Source organism: Chiloscyllium plagiosum, chromosome 1 (assembly GCF_004010195.1).
Source record: "Chiloscyllium plagiosum isolate BGI_BamShark_2017 chromosome 1, ASM401019v2, whole genome shotgun sequence".
Taxonomy (NCBI): domain Eukaryota; kingdom Metazoa; phylum Chordata; class Chondrichthyes; order Orectolobiformes; family Hemiscylliidae; genus Chiloscyllium; species Chiloscyllium plagiosum.
Window position 1 is genome coordinate 25,625,415 of NC_057710.1, and position 14,329 is coordinate 25,639,743.

The window sequence follows — 14,329 nt, forward strand, 5'->3', positions numbered from 1 at the left end:
GCGATTCAAGAAGGCATCCCACCACGTCCTTCTCAAGGGCATCTAGGGAGAGGCAGTAAATGCTGGTCAGCCAGAGACACCCACATCCCATGAAAAATATCATGCAGGAAAACCTGATCCGCTCCAGGCAAGCTTTTATGCTCTCCTCCACACTCAACTCTCAAAAATGATCCCGTCCGTGGTTTTAGTTGTCAAAAGCAAATCATCACTGCCATAGGATATAATTGCTGACGTTTGTCAGTCTAACAATATTCAGCTAAGTAAAAAACAATACTCCATTAAAGTAAATTGCAGAGTTGCTTGCTCCTGATTCCACACTGTCAGATCCATCCACAAGTCTACGGGTGTGGAGTCACATATAGACCAGATCAAGTAAGGACAGCAGATTTCCTTCCCTAAAAGATATTAGTGAAGCAAATGAGTTTTTATGACAATTAACAGTGGTCAGACAGTTGCCATTAGTCTAGCTTTTTTTTTCTTAAATTCAACACTTTTTCACTGAATTCAAATTTAAACCTTTGCCATGAGTGGGGTTCGAACCCACATCCCCAGAACATAAGACTGGGTTTCTGGGATACTTGTCCAGTAATCTTGCCACTACGCTACCACCTCTGATTTACTTCTATTGTCAAGTGTATAATTAGAATATGAATTTTGTAAAGAAGGTCAATCTTTTTTAAAACAGATATAGAACCCTACGAGTTCTCCCAGAGTCCTTCAACACATGACGATTGACTTCAGGTGAAAAACAGATTTACCTGTTAATCAATCACAAAGGGACATTAATAAAGTTAAGCCTTGGACTACGCAATGGGCCTTTCAAACTATGTAAGAATTCAAAGCTTCCGAGAGACCAGCAGGTTGGAAGGACACAACAAGAAATTCCAGTAGAACTCTCATTGCTTTGTGAAACAAAGATTCATCAAATATAGCCTCCGTTTTTCATTAGTTGTGATAAGACAGGCTATTGTGAACTCTAAGAATTCTGAGAGACACCATTAGAAAGGAAGAGATATCTTAACATGGAAATGGAGGAAGGCAAGTCAGCCAAAAGACTGCTGCACTGAACCAGGCTGCTGTAGGTCACAATCCATAGTGCTGCAAATAAAGGAGAGAACACAATCTGTGGAAACTACCTCCAACTATTCAACTACAGAAGGCATTGCAGCTCCTGAATTTATCTCAGCCCCTTTGTCTCAGAAAAGGAAGCTAGCCAGGCTGGTAACACAAGACAGATCTCGCTTTTATTTTTTTCAAGTATCTTTCATCCTTACCTGCTATTATTCTTTATGCCCTTATTTTACCAAATAACTATTATATTTTACTTTGTAAATCCAAGCAATAGTTGTGTAATAAACTAACCGTTGATATTGTTTAAGACTGAAGCTTTAAAACTGGATACTTTTAAATTGGCACACTTCAAATATCAAAGAATACTGAAGTTACACAAATTTGTAGCTCCCGGACCACTCTGCAGACATCTCTGCAGAGCTGTTTGAATTTCGAATGCTTCCCACAAACAGTGGTAGAAATAGAATGCAAAATAGCATTCTAAAAGAAACTGTATTGCAATTTCAAAAAGAAAAACGCGATAAGAATTTACCAAAGTGAAACAAGTGGATAGCACCAATACTCCTTATCATCAATTTTTTTTCAGAGCGTGGACCAAGGTCCATACGCAGCATCAACTTCCGAAACCGGAAGTCAACGTGACAGCATGTCAAACAGCATGCACGGAACATCAGAGTGTAGCTTAGAAGGAATGCTGAATAATCCCACTGTATACAGTAAAATTCTCTGATCCTAAGCTTTAAACTCATATTTACTAAGATATACACAGAAGTTGAAATGTATGTTCATTTAGAAGGTATTTTAGAAGCTAGCATGCTAATCTTTGTCCATTTTCTATAGTTTTAAGTTCAAAATACAATAATATCTGCATCAGTAACAATCCAGAATAAGAACCTCTAACCACCAAATATTGGGCCGATAAACAACTATGTACCAACATATGAACTCAAAGCTAGAGGAGGCTGCTCAGCTGATTGAGTCTGCTCCATGATTCAATAAGGTCATGCTGATCTGATTATTCCACATTCCCATCTATCCATAATAACCTTTCAGCTCCTTGCTTATCAACAATCTACCTACCTCTGCCTTAAATATATTCAAGGACTGTTTCTACTGCCCTTTGAGGAAAAAAAGATGAAAAGATTTAAGACACTCTGCGAGAAAGAAATTCCTCTTAACTCTCTTTTAAATTTGACAATACTTACTTTGAATCAGTGACCTCGAGTTTAACTTGCTCACAGATGGAAACATCTTTTCCAGATCCACCATGTCAAGACCCCTCAGGATCTTATATGTTTCAATCAAGTTATCTCTGACTCTTCTAAACCCCAGCCCTGTAACAAGCCTAGCCTATCAAATCTTTCCTAAGTCAAACCATCCATTCCATGTATTAGTTGAGTAAATCTTCTCTGAACTGCTTCCAAAGCTCTGACATTCTTCCTTAAATAAGAAGACCTATACAATGCACAGTACTCAAGTCTCACCATCGCAAGCTGAGAAACAGTTAAGCACATATTCGAGGATAAGTATAATGAAGTAGCACACAGTCATAGATTCAAGGTTAAGCATCTAGCGCTGGCGAATGGGACTAATGCAGATTTAGTGTAGCTTTGGTGGTACAGACTTGATGGGCAAAAGTCCTCTTCAGTACAGTATAATTCTATGATCCTAGTCAGTTGTAGTATTTATGTAAGAAGTAGATTATGATAGCAGAGAAAAAAGTTTGTTCATTGTGTCAGGTGCTGTGAACAATGATCCCTCAACTTTGGAAATTTTGCAGTAGGGTAACACTGGACGATTGCATAATGTCAATGTTATCAGCTGTTTGCTGCATGCATTAACTAGCACAGTTTCAAAACTCCTAAAATGCTTATATTTGCAAAACATAGCAACAGAGACAAAGAACTTCTTACCATTGAAATTGTTCTTTTCTCTGGGTCATATGCTGTACATATGCTTTCAATTTTGCATGCTAAAATGACAAAAAGTATTATATATATTTAATTACTTAGAAGTATAGGATGTACACAATCCTACATTCAAAGGCCAATGTAAGCACTGGGATTCCTATAATTCCATGCACTTCAAGTCTTATTGGCAATTTTATGAATAAGCTCTAGTCATCTGCTCATCATATAGAATTGATACAGAGATAGGGTATAGTAAAATCATCCTGCACGATAATGGCTAGCTAATCTGATCAAATCATCACTTGCAAAAAATCATGCAAACTCATGAGAATGAGGCCATCATTTTTGGTCCTGAAAGGTGCCTCACCTTACCTAGCTACTTGCTGGTAAGCACACAAGTACTCTCCATTAACAAGTTTCTGTCATCTTGTCAAAAAGACATTATGCCTATTATACAAATGGGAAATGCAATATTTAAGATGCAGTTTAAATATGTTGCCAGGTCTGTAGGCCAAATGTTCCAATAACTGACAGACCATATCAAACAACACTTCCCTTAAAGTGTGCATAATGAGCAGCACACTGTGCTCAACAAGCCTATGCATGCAAAACTTAAAACATAGTGTCCAACTTTAGATGTAATTCGTTTATTGGGAATTTACAAAATAATCCTGAATGCACTAACAATTACACCAGAAACCAATTTACAATTGTTGATGAGGCTTGCATGCTCGAGGCTACATATATTCACACAAGGACTTTTATCTGTAGGCAAAAGGAATACATTGCCCCTTCTTCAGTGAGGAAAGGGCCGTGGAGACAGCCAACTCCTGCTGCAGTCTGTGGCGATGCCTTTATCAATCAGAGTCAATGTAAGGGAGATTTTGCCCGAGTGAGACAGAGGCTGAAACAAAGAAGAAAACTCTTACACTAGAAGAGCACAAAATTGATAAGGAGGAAGTGTTAAATAGACTTGGTACTTAAAGCTAACAAGGCTTCAGGACTGGATGCATTTCATGAGCACTTTCAGTCTTCCATGGCCATGGCGAGGTACCAGAATATTACTGAATTGCACACATCTTGTCATTGTTCAAAAATGGTTGTATGAATGAGCCCTGCAATTAAAGGCCAGTCAGTTTAACGTCACTGGTGAGGAAGCTTTCAGAAACCATAATTTGGGTCAAAAGTAGCAGTCACAGGGAAATAGGTGGGTTGATTAGGAAGAGTCAGCATGGTTTTGTAAAAGGGACATTACGTTAACTAACTTAGAGCTTTCTTGAGGATGTAATGTAAAGGCTCAATGAGGGTAAGACTGTTTATGTGCTGTACATGGACTTCTAAAGCATATCTTATACAATACCACAGCAACAGACTTGTGAGAAAATCTATAGATCATTTAATATAGGGGACAATAGCAATGTGGATGCAAAATCCACATTGAGTAATAGGAAATAGAGTCATGATCAATGGATGTTTTGGACTAGACAAAGTTTGTAATCGTGTTCTTAAGGGATCATACCTGGAACATTATTTTTTCTGTAATATCCCAATGATCCAGATATGGGTGTGCACAGGACAATTTCAAAATTTGTTAATTATACAAAGCTTTGGAAGCAAAATAACATGTGAGGAAGGAACTGTACAACTCCAAAAGGACAGTGACGCATTGGTGGAGTGGATGCATCCAAGGCAGATGAAATTCAAGGTAGTAAAGTATGAGACGATGCACTTTGGTAGGTAGAATATGGATAAACCATATAAAACAAGAGTAAAATTCTAAAGGGGGTGCTGGAACAGAGAGACCTAGCTATATATGCGTACAGTTCTTTCAGGGTGGCAGGACAGGTGACAGAAAGGACTAGAGGACAGCTAAGCTGGCATCCTTACTCAAGAAAGGTGTTAGGGATAAAGCAGGGAACTATAGATCAGTGAGTCTAACATCAGTAGCAGGAAGTATGTGAAAGATGTAAACAAGATTTTAAATAAGTAATTTGAATCTATATTCACATTAGAAGAGGAGAAGAATATAGAAATAGAAGGAACAGAGAAATCAATGAGCGAGACTGTGATAAACCTGAACAAACTAGCATTGAGAGGGAGCAGGCATAAAATTGGATAAATCCATGCTCAGATAAGATGTATCCCAGGCTCCTTTGGAATGCAAGGGAGCAGATTGCAGGATCCTGGACATTAATATTAAAAGCCTCTCTGTCTACAAAATGTGTCAGAGGACTGGAGGACAGTTAATGTTTTGTACCATTATTGAAGAAGTGTGGAGGGATAAAACAGAGAACTATAGGCTATTGACTCTCAGTGGCAGGAAGACACTTGGAAAAAACTCTGAGGGACAGATTTAATCTTCACTTGGAGATTAAAACTAAACAGCCCAGCTTTGTCAAGGGAGAAGATCATGTCTGACATGTTTGACTAAGTTTATCAGGGTGGTGACTAGGTATGTAGGTGAGGGTAGTACTGTTGTTGGGTTTCAGTGAGGTTTTTGATTTGGTGTCAAGAGATAAGAGCCTTGGGATCAAGGGCAATTTGATAAATTGAATTGGTGGCAGGAGACAGAGGTTGATAATCGATGGTTGTTTCTGTGACTGGAAAGGTTCAGTGCTGGGTTCCTTGCTGTTTGTTGTATACATTGATGATCTAGACCCAAATGTAAGAGGTCAGATCAATAATAATGAAAATTGGTGGTGTGGTAAATTGACATGGCAAAACCTTTAGACTACAGGATACTACAGATGGGTGGACAGAACATTGGCAAATAGAACTTAATCCTGAGAAGTGAAGGTGATGTATTTTGGGAGGATTAACAAGACAAGACAGTATACATTAAATGGTGGGACCCGAGAATCAGAGGGGCCTTGATATGTATATCAACAGATCTTTTAAGGCAGCAGGATAGGTAGATAAAGTGGTGAAGAAGGAATATGGAATACTTGCCTTTATTAGTTAAGGTTCTGAATACAACAGCAAGGAGATTATGATGGAGTATTACCTCAGTTAGACCACAGCTTATTTACTTAGCACATAGTTACTGTGTTCAGATCTAATTGTCACACTGCAGGAAGAATATGAGTGCACTAGAGAAGGTGCAGAGGAAATTCACCAGGATGTTGTCTGGGCTGGAGCATTTCAGCAATGAAGAGAGACCAGATAAACTAGATGGGTTGTTTTCCTTTGAGCAGAGAAGGCTGAAAGGATCTGATTGAGATATACGAAGTTATGAGGGGCATAAATTGAGTAGACAGGAAGAAATATTAGTAGAGGAATCAATAATATTGAGTTATAGATATTAGGTGATGAAGGTTTAGAAGGAATTTAAGGAAAAGAAATATTTCAGCTTGAAAGTGGTGGATACCTGGAACTCATTGCCTGGAAGGGTGATAGAGGCAGGAATAATCATAACATTTAAAACAACACTGAGATGAACATTTGAAATACCACAGCGTGCAAGGTTATATATAAGAGGCTCTTGAGGTGCAATTGTGGTGTCTTAGAAGGCCTGGGTTTAAGTCTCATCTGCCCAGAAGCGTACCATCAAATATCTGAACAGATTGATTATAATGACTACAAGATACAGGCCAAGTGCTGACAAATGGGATTAGGATATAGGTTTGCTCGCTGAGCTGGAAGGTTCGTTTTCAGACATTTCATCACCATACTAGGTAACATCTTCAATGAGCCTTCAGATGAAGCACTGGTGGTGTGGCCCACTTTCTATTTATATGTTTGGGTTTCCTGGAGTTGGTGATGTAATTTCCTGTGGTGACATCATTTCCTGTTCTTTTTCTCACAGGGTGGTAAATGTGATCCAAGTCAACGTGTTTGTTGATAGAGTTCCAGTTGGAAAGCAAAGCTTCTAGGAATTCTTGTGTGTCTCTCTGTTTGGCTTGTCCTAGGATGGATGTGTTGTCCCAGTCGAAGTGGCGTCCTTCCTCATCAGTGTGGAAGGATACTAGTAAGAGTGGTCACGTCATTTTGTGGCTCGTTGATGTTTATGTATCCCGGTGACTAGTTTTCTGCCTGTTTGTCCAATGTAGTGTTTGTTACAGTTCTTGCAAGGTAATTTGTAAATGACATTAGTTTTGCTTGTTGTCTGTACAGGGTCTTTCAGGTTCATTAGCAGCTGTTTTAGTGTGTTGGTGGGTTTGTGGGATACCATGATGCCAAGGTATCGAGTAGTCTGGCAGTCATTTCTGAGATGTCTTTAACGTAGGGGAGTGCGACTAGGGTTTCTGGATATGTTTTATCTGCTAGTTTGGGATTGTTGCTGAGAAATCGGTGGACTGTGTTCATTGGGTACCCATTCTTTTTGAATACAATGTATAGATGATTTTCCTCTGCTTTGCATAGTTCCTCTGTGCTGCAGTGTGTGGTGGCTCATTAAAATAATGTTGTAATGCAGCTTCATTGTGGATGTTGGGATGATTGCTTCTGCAGTTCAATATTTGGTCCGCATGTATTATTTTCCTGTTGAAAACTGGTTTGAAGTTCCCCATTGGCTTCTCGCTCTACTGCGACATCTAGGAATGGCAATTTGTTGTTGCCTTCCTCCTCTTTAGTGAATTTTATGCCAGTAAGAGTATTATTGATGGTCTTAAAGGTTTCCTCTAATTTGTTTCATTTAGTGATGACAAAGGTGTCATCCACGTAGCGGACCCAAAATTTGAGTTGGATGGTTGGCAGAGCTGTTTGTTTGAGAACCTCAACCTGAGCTACAAATCTTCTCAAAACTCGCTAAGTGGGATTAGCATAGACAGGTGCTTGATGACCAGCGTAGAACAACAGGCCAAAGGATCACTTTCACTAACACTGGAGGTGGAGTGAGCAGTTAATAAAGCATAAGTATTCTGAGCTTCATTAATACAGCACAAGAGCAAGGAGTTTACGCTGAATGCCTATCAGATACTTGTTCGACTGCAGTTGGAGTCCGGTATACAGATGCACATGCCATACTATAGGAATCCTATTGAGAGAGTGTAGAAGAGATTTACAAGCATGGCTCCAAGGACTTTCTGGAGAAAGTCAGCAGGTCTGGCAGCATCTATGGATAGAAGGCAATTAATGTTGTGGTTCTGTTCGCCGAGCTGGAAGTTTTTGTTGCAAACATTTCGTCCCCTGGCTAGGCGACATCATCAGTGCTTGGGAGCCTCCTGCGAAGCGTTTCTTTGATGTTTCCTCCGGTGTTTATAGTGGTCTGTCCCTGCCGCCTCCGGTTGTCAGTTTCAGCTGTCCGCTGTAGTGGTTGGTATATTGGGTCCAGAGGGAGTTTGACCCCACCCCACAGCTCACCAATAGGATAAATAACACACTAAGGAATCTACAAAAAAACGGACAGATAACGGCTGTTGGTTTGTGTGCCGTTATGGGTCCTAGGGGTCGCAGTAGTCTGGCAGTCAGACAGGAAGACAGCTAACAATCCGCATACATGAATATCAACTAGCCACGAAACGACACGACCAGCTATCCTTAGTAGCCACACACGCAGACAACAAGCAACTTGAATTCGACTGGGACAACACTACTATCATAGGGCAAGCCAGACAGAGAACAGCCAGGGAATTCCTAGAGGCATGGCATTCATCCACAAACTCCATCAACAAACACATCGACCTGGACCCAATATACCAACCACTACAGCGGACAGCTGAAACTGACAACCGGAAGCGGCAGGGACAGACCACTATAAACACCGGAGGAATCATCAAAGAAGTGCTTCACAGGAGGCTCCCAAGCACTGATGATGTCGCCTAGCCAGGGGACGAAACGTTTGCAACAAAAACTTCCAGCTCGGCGAACAGAACCACAACAACGAGCACCCGAGCTACAAATCTTCGCACAAACTTTGAAGGCAATTAATATTTCAAGTTGTGTGACCCTTTTTCAGATGCAAAAGTTTAACTCTTTCTCTTCACAGATGCTGCCAGATCTGTTCAGTTTCTCAAGCAATTTCTGGTTTTGTTTATTTCAGACCTCAATATCCAGTTCTTTCTTTAATGACAGATTAGGACTGTTCTCCTTAGAAGAAGGCTGAGATGAGATTTGATTGAAGTTTTCAAAACCAGGAGGGGGCAGGTTTAATTAGATAGGGAGAAATTGTTCCCACTCTCAAAAGGACCAAGATCGAGAAGACACAGATGTAAAGCGATTTTCAAAAGAAGTGATAAAAAAGCTTTTGCACTTGAGTGATTGGGTTGGAATGTACTGCCTGAAAATGTGGTGGGGGCAGGTTTAACTGAGGCATTTGACAGGGCATTAGATGATTTATAAATAGAAGGAATAGGCAAGGGTGTGTGAAAAAGTGAAAGAAAGGGCATTTGGTCATTCTGTTCATTTGGTGCAGACATCAAAAGATGAATGGCCTCCCTCTGCACTGCAACCCTCCTGTGATTAACTGAATTGAATTTAATCAGGAAAAATCGGGAGAGCACGATGCCTCTCCATGCCACCAATATCTGACCAATCAGTCCATATTTTTTCACTGAATAAGCCACTGATTCCTTTCTAAAATCATGATTTTTATGTATCCAGAGACGTGAATGTAGGATTAGATGGAGGCATTCAGTCTCACCCAAAAAAAAATTGAATGTCTTAACTTTTTAAAAATTCTTCATTCATGGGATGTGGGTGACACTGGCTGGCACGCACTTATTGCCCATACCTAGGTGCCCTTGAGAAGATGGTAACGAGCTGCCTTCTTGAACCACTGCAGTCCATTTGGTGTTGGTACACCCTCAATACAATCATGGAGGAAATACCAGGATTATAGCGCATCCACACTGAAGGCTGGTTGAAGTATGGCTTGGAGAGGACCTTGCAGGTAGTGGTGCTCCCATACATCTGCAGGCCTTGTCCTTCCAAATGTGGCTTTGTGCTGTATAAGGAACCTGCAGTGCTTCTTGTGTGTGATGCATATTGCTGCTACTGAGCATCAGAGGTGAGAGAGGGAGTGGATACTTGTGGATAGAGTGCCAAAAAACTGGGCTATTTTGTCCTGAGTGGCATCAAGCTTCTTGAATATTGTTGCAGTTGCACTCATTCAGGTAAGTGGAGACTATTCCATCACACTCCTGACTTTCGTCTTGTACATGGTTCTGGGGAGAGAGATGGTCCAGAAGTCCGAGCCTGTTGGCTGCACTTGCAGCCACAGTACTGATACAATTGGCCCAGTGAGTTTCTAGCCCTAGTTAACCCCAGAATGTTGATAGTGATGGTGATACCATTGAATATCAAGGGACAATGGTAAAATTCTCTCTTGTCGGAAATGATCATTTCATAGTACTTGTCTGGCATGAATGTTACTTGTTACTTTTCAGCCCAAGAGCCATTTGAATATGGACAGGGACTGCTTCAGTATCTGAAGAATTATGAATATACAGTTATCAGAGAATATCCCATTCTGTCCTTATGATGGAGGAACGGTCATTGATGAAGCAGCTGAAGTCTAAGGACATTAACCTGAGGAACCCCTGTAAAGATATCCTGGAGCTGAGATGATTGATCTCCAACTATCATAACCATCTATTTTTGTGCTAGTTATGACTCTAACCAGCAGAGAGTTTTCCCTAATTCCCACTGACTTCAGTTTTGCTGACACACCTAGACATACGCAACTTTTTTGTCGAGCATAATCACTCTCACCTTACTTCTGGATTTCAGATATTTTTCAATGTTTGAGCAAAAGCTATAACGAATTCAAGACATGGAACTATATCACCATTCCTTCACTTTCACAAGCAGACATACCTATTACCTGCCACACCTACCCTTAACCCCCATCAAAGGACTTTATTAGTTCAAGAAGGCAGTTTCACCATCTCCTTCTCAAAGGCAATTAAAGTTGGGCATTAAATGCCAGCCTAAGCCAAATGTCATGAACACAAAATTATAAAACTGGAACATGGGCAATACAGCAAGCACGATCTCTGCTACCAAGGTCCTTGATCCCCACTGATTGACAGTCAGGTGACTAAATGGGATAAAGATCCTGGGGGCTTTCCCAAGAACAGACAACATTGGGCTCTTACCAGCTCTTCTGCTGAAAGGTGAGATTACCACTTCCTCCTCAGAATGCTACCCATTATCCATTCCAGTGTTATTAAAAATTGCAATAATAACACAGAAAGGTTACTTTATGATCATCATTATTACTTAGACCTTGCCAACGTTTTAACTTTCCACTGCATATCATGCATATTATCTGCAGTAAAAAGAACTCAATAAAACTTAACAGTTACCTCTTCTATCTCATTTGCACATAAATGTCTTCTGTGTTTCTCCTGGAAATCCATAATCTAAGATAGGACAATTAGAATCATTAAAATGATTGTTCATTCATATTAACTAAAAATACCAACAAAATTCCATAGTTCCATCATCATTTTAGAAATTCATTACCTGTACAAATTCTTTTAAATATCTTTCACAAATCTTCTCTGGCTGCGTAAAAAGTGCCTTGAGATCTGGATCCATCTACAAAAAAAAACAACAGCATTATTTTATAAAAGATAAAGACTTTAGCAACTCCTTCAAAGAGGTACTTGAGTACTGAGAAATCATTTTCATTAAACATAAGTTGGTGCAATACCAAAAGCACTTTGATTGTTTTACCACTGAAATATTCATACATACTTCTATCTCCAGATTAAGTTCTTCAAAAATTCCCCTAAACAGCCTCCTAACATCCAACCACTATGAACTTTGGCTTATCCAAAATTCTTGTACCTATATCCTACTCTATATCAAGTCCCAATCACTCATCACCTACATTCTCAAAGCCTTGGCTTTGAAATTTCAATGTGTACCTAAATTCATCTTTGTCTCTCACCATTTTTTAAAAAAATTCATTCACAGGATGTGGTCGTTAATGGATATAGTAGCATTTATTGCCTATCCCTAATTGCCCTGGAGAAGGGAATGGTGAATTGCCTGCTTGAAGCACTGCAGTCCTTGGTGTACAGGGACACCACAATATAGTTACGAAGGGAGTTCAAGGTCAGTGAAGAAACAATAATATTGTTCCAAGCCATGATAGTGTGTGGCTTGCAGATGAAGATTTGATTTGATTTATTATTGTCACTACAGAGATATAGTGAAAGGTATTGTTTTGTGTGCTAACCAGACAAATCACGCCTTACATAAGTACATCAGGATAATACAGCAGAATGCAGAATATAGTATAACAGTTAGCAAGTTTTGAGAAGATTTGTAGCTCAGGTTGAGATTCTGGGTGTAGGTTTGCTTGCTGAGCTGCAAGGTTCATTTTCAGATGTTTCGTCACCATACTAGGTAACATCTTCAGTGAGCCTCCGGACGAAGCACTATTCGTGTTTCTTGCTTCCTGTTTATATGCTTGAGTTGGTGGTGTCATTTCCTGTGGTGACATCATTTCCTATGGTGATGCTATTTCCTGTTCTTTTTCTCAGAGGGTCGTAAATGGGGTCCAAATCAATGTGTTTGTTGGTAGAGTTCTGGTTGGAATGCCATGCTTTAGGAATTCTCCTGCATGTCTCTGTTTGGCTGGTCCTAGGATGGATGTGTTGTTTCAGCCGAAGTGGTGTCCTTCCTCATCTGTATGTAAGGATGCGAGTGAGAGAGGGTCGTTTTGTGGCTAGTTGATGTTCATGTATCCCGGTGTCCAATGTAGTGTTTGTTACAGTTCTTGCACGGCATTTTGTAAAATACATTCGTTTTGCTTGCTGTCTGTTTAGGGTCTTTCAAGTTCATTAGCTGCTGATTTAGTGCGTTGGTGGGCTACCATGATGCCAAGGTATCTGAGTAGTCTGGCAGATATCTCTGAGTTGTCTTTGACATAATGAAGAGTGGCTAGGATTTCTGGACACGCTTTTTCTGCTTGTTTGGGTTTGTGGGTACCCATTCTTTGCATAGGTGATTTTCCTCTGCTCTGCATAGTTCCTCTGTGTTGCAGTGTGTGGTGGGTCATTCAAATAATATTCTGATGCAGCTTTGTTTTTGGATATTGGTCCATATGTGTTGTTTTCCTGTAGACACTGTTTTTAAGTTCCCCATTGGCTGTTCACTCTACTGTGACGTCTAGGAATGGCGTAGCTCCTTGGCCATTCTGTAAGTTGGTGTTCCAGGTAGCAAGACTATGGGTCTGAGGAGGGCTCCTGGTTTGTGAATTTTGGGTAATCCATAAAAGTGTGGTGTGTTGGATCTGTGTGGTTTCATTTTTGGAAGACAGTCTTATTTATGTCTCCAGAATTCTGAAGTGTTTTGAGTTAGGGCTGTTATTCACTTCTCTAGTTGGAGGATCAGGTCTATCGACACTTGTTGATAAGTGTTGGTATCTGCAAGTAGTGCGTTCACTTTTTCAATGTAGTCTCTTTGATTTAAAATGACTGTCAAGTGTTCTTTGTCTGCTGGTAGGATAACAATGACCCTCTCTCACTCGTATCCTTGCATACAGATAGGGAAAGACACCACTTTGACTGGAACAACATATCCATCCTAGGTCAAGCCAAACAGAGACACACACGTGAACTCCTAAAAGCATGGCATTCCAACCGGAACTCTATCAACAAACACATTGACTTGGACCCCATTTACCACCCCCGAGAAAAAGAACAAGAAATGAAGATGTTACCTAGTATGGTGGTGAAAATGAACCTTCTAGCTCAGCGAGCAAACCTACACCCACAGTATTACAGTTACAGAGGAGGTGCAGAGAAAGATCAACACTAATATATGAGAGGTCAATTTATAATTCTGATAACAGCAGGGAGGAAGCTATCCTTGAAATCTGCTGGTACATGTTTTCAAACTTTGTATTTTCTGCCCAATGGAAGAGGTTGGAAGAGAGTATAACTGGTGTGGGAGGACATAATCTTTGATTATATTGACTGTTTCCCTGAGGCAGTGGGATTGTGGATGGAGTCAATGGAAGGAAGGGTGGTTTTCGTGATGGACTGCACTGTCTTCACAACTGTCTAATTTCTTGCAATCTTGGGTACAACAGTTGCCATTCCAAGCTGTGATGCATCTGGAGAAGATACTTTCTATGGTGCATTCATAAAAATGCATCTGTAAAACGATGTCCCTCTACATCCTCTGTCAATGTCGGTGGTAGTGGCTGCAGATTTGCTGCTGCAGGAGCCTTACTGAGTCACTATGCAGTGCACTCTGTCAATGGTCGACATTGCAGTAATCATTTGTCAATGGTGAAAGGAGTGAATCCTGAAGATGGTGGATGGGATGCCAATCATGCTTTGTCCTAAATGGTTTTGAACTTGAGTGTCTTTGGAGCTACATCAATCCAGACAAGTCGAATATTTTCACATTCTTGAATGGTGGACAGGCACTGGGAGAAAGAAGGCAAG

General features: G+C 40.4%; 1 protein-coding gene across 1 annotated transcript in view; it reads right to left on the reverse strand.

Annotated features, from left to right (window-relative positions):
- LOC122563207 (probable E3 SUMO-protein ligase RNF212) overlaps positions 1–14,329 on the reverse strand; it is a 109,947-nt gene that overhangs the window by 71,162 nt on the left and 24,456 nt on the right. The window contains exons 4-6 of the mRNA XM_043717158.1: positions 11,388–11,462; positions 11,228–11,284; positions 2,985–3,043 (exon numbers count right to left, since the gene is read on the reverse strand). Of these exons, the coding sequence (XP_043573093.1) occupies positions 2,985–3,043; positions 11,228–11,284; positions 11,388–11,462 (191 nt within the window). The remainder of the gene's footprint in view (positions 1–2,984; positions 3,044–11,227; positions 11,285–11,387; positions 11,463–14,329) is intronic.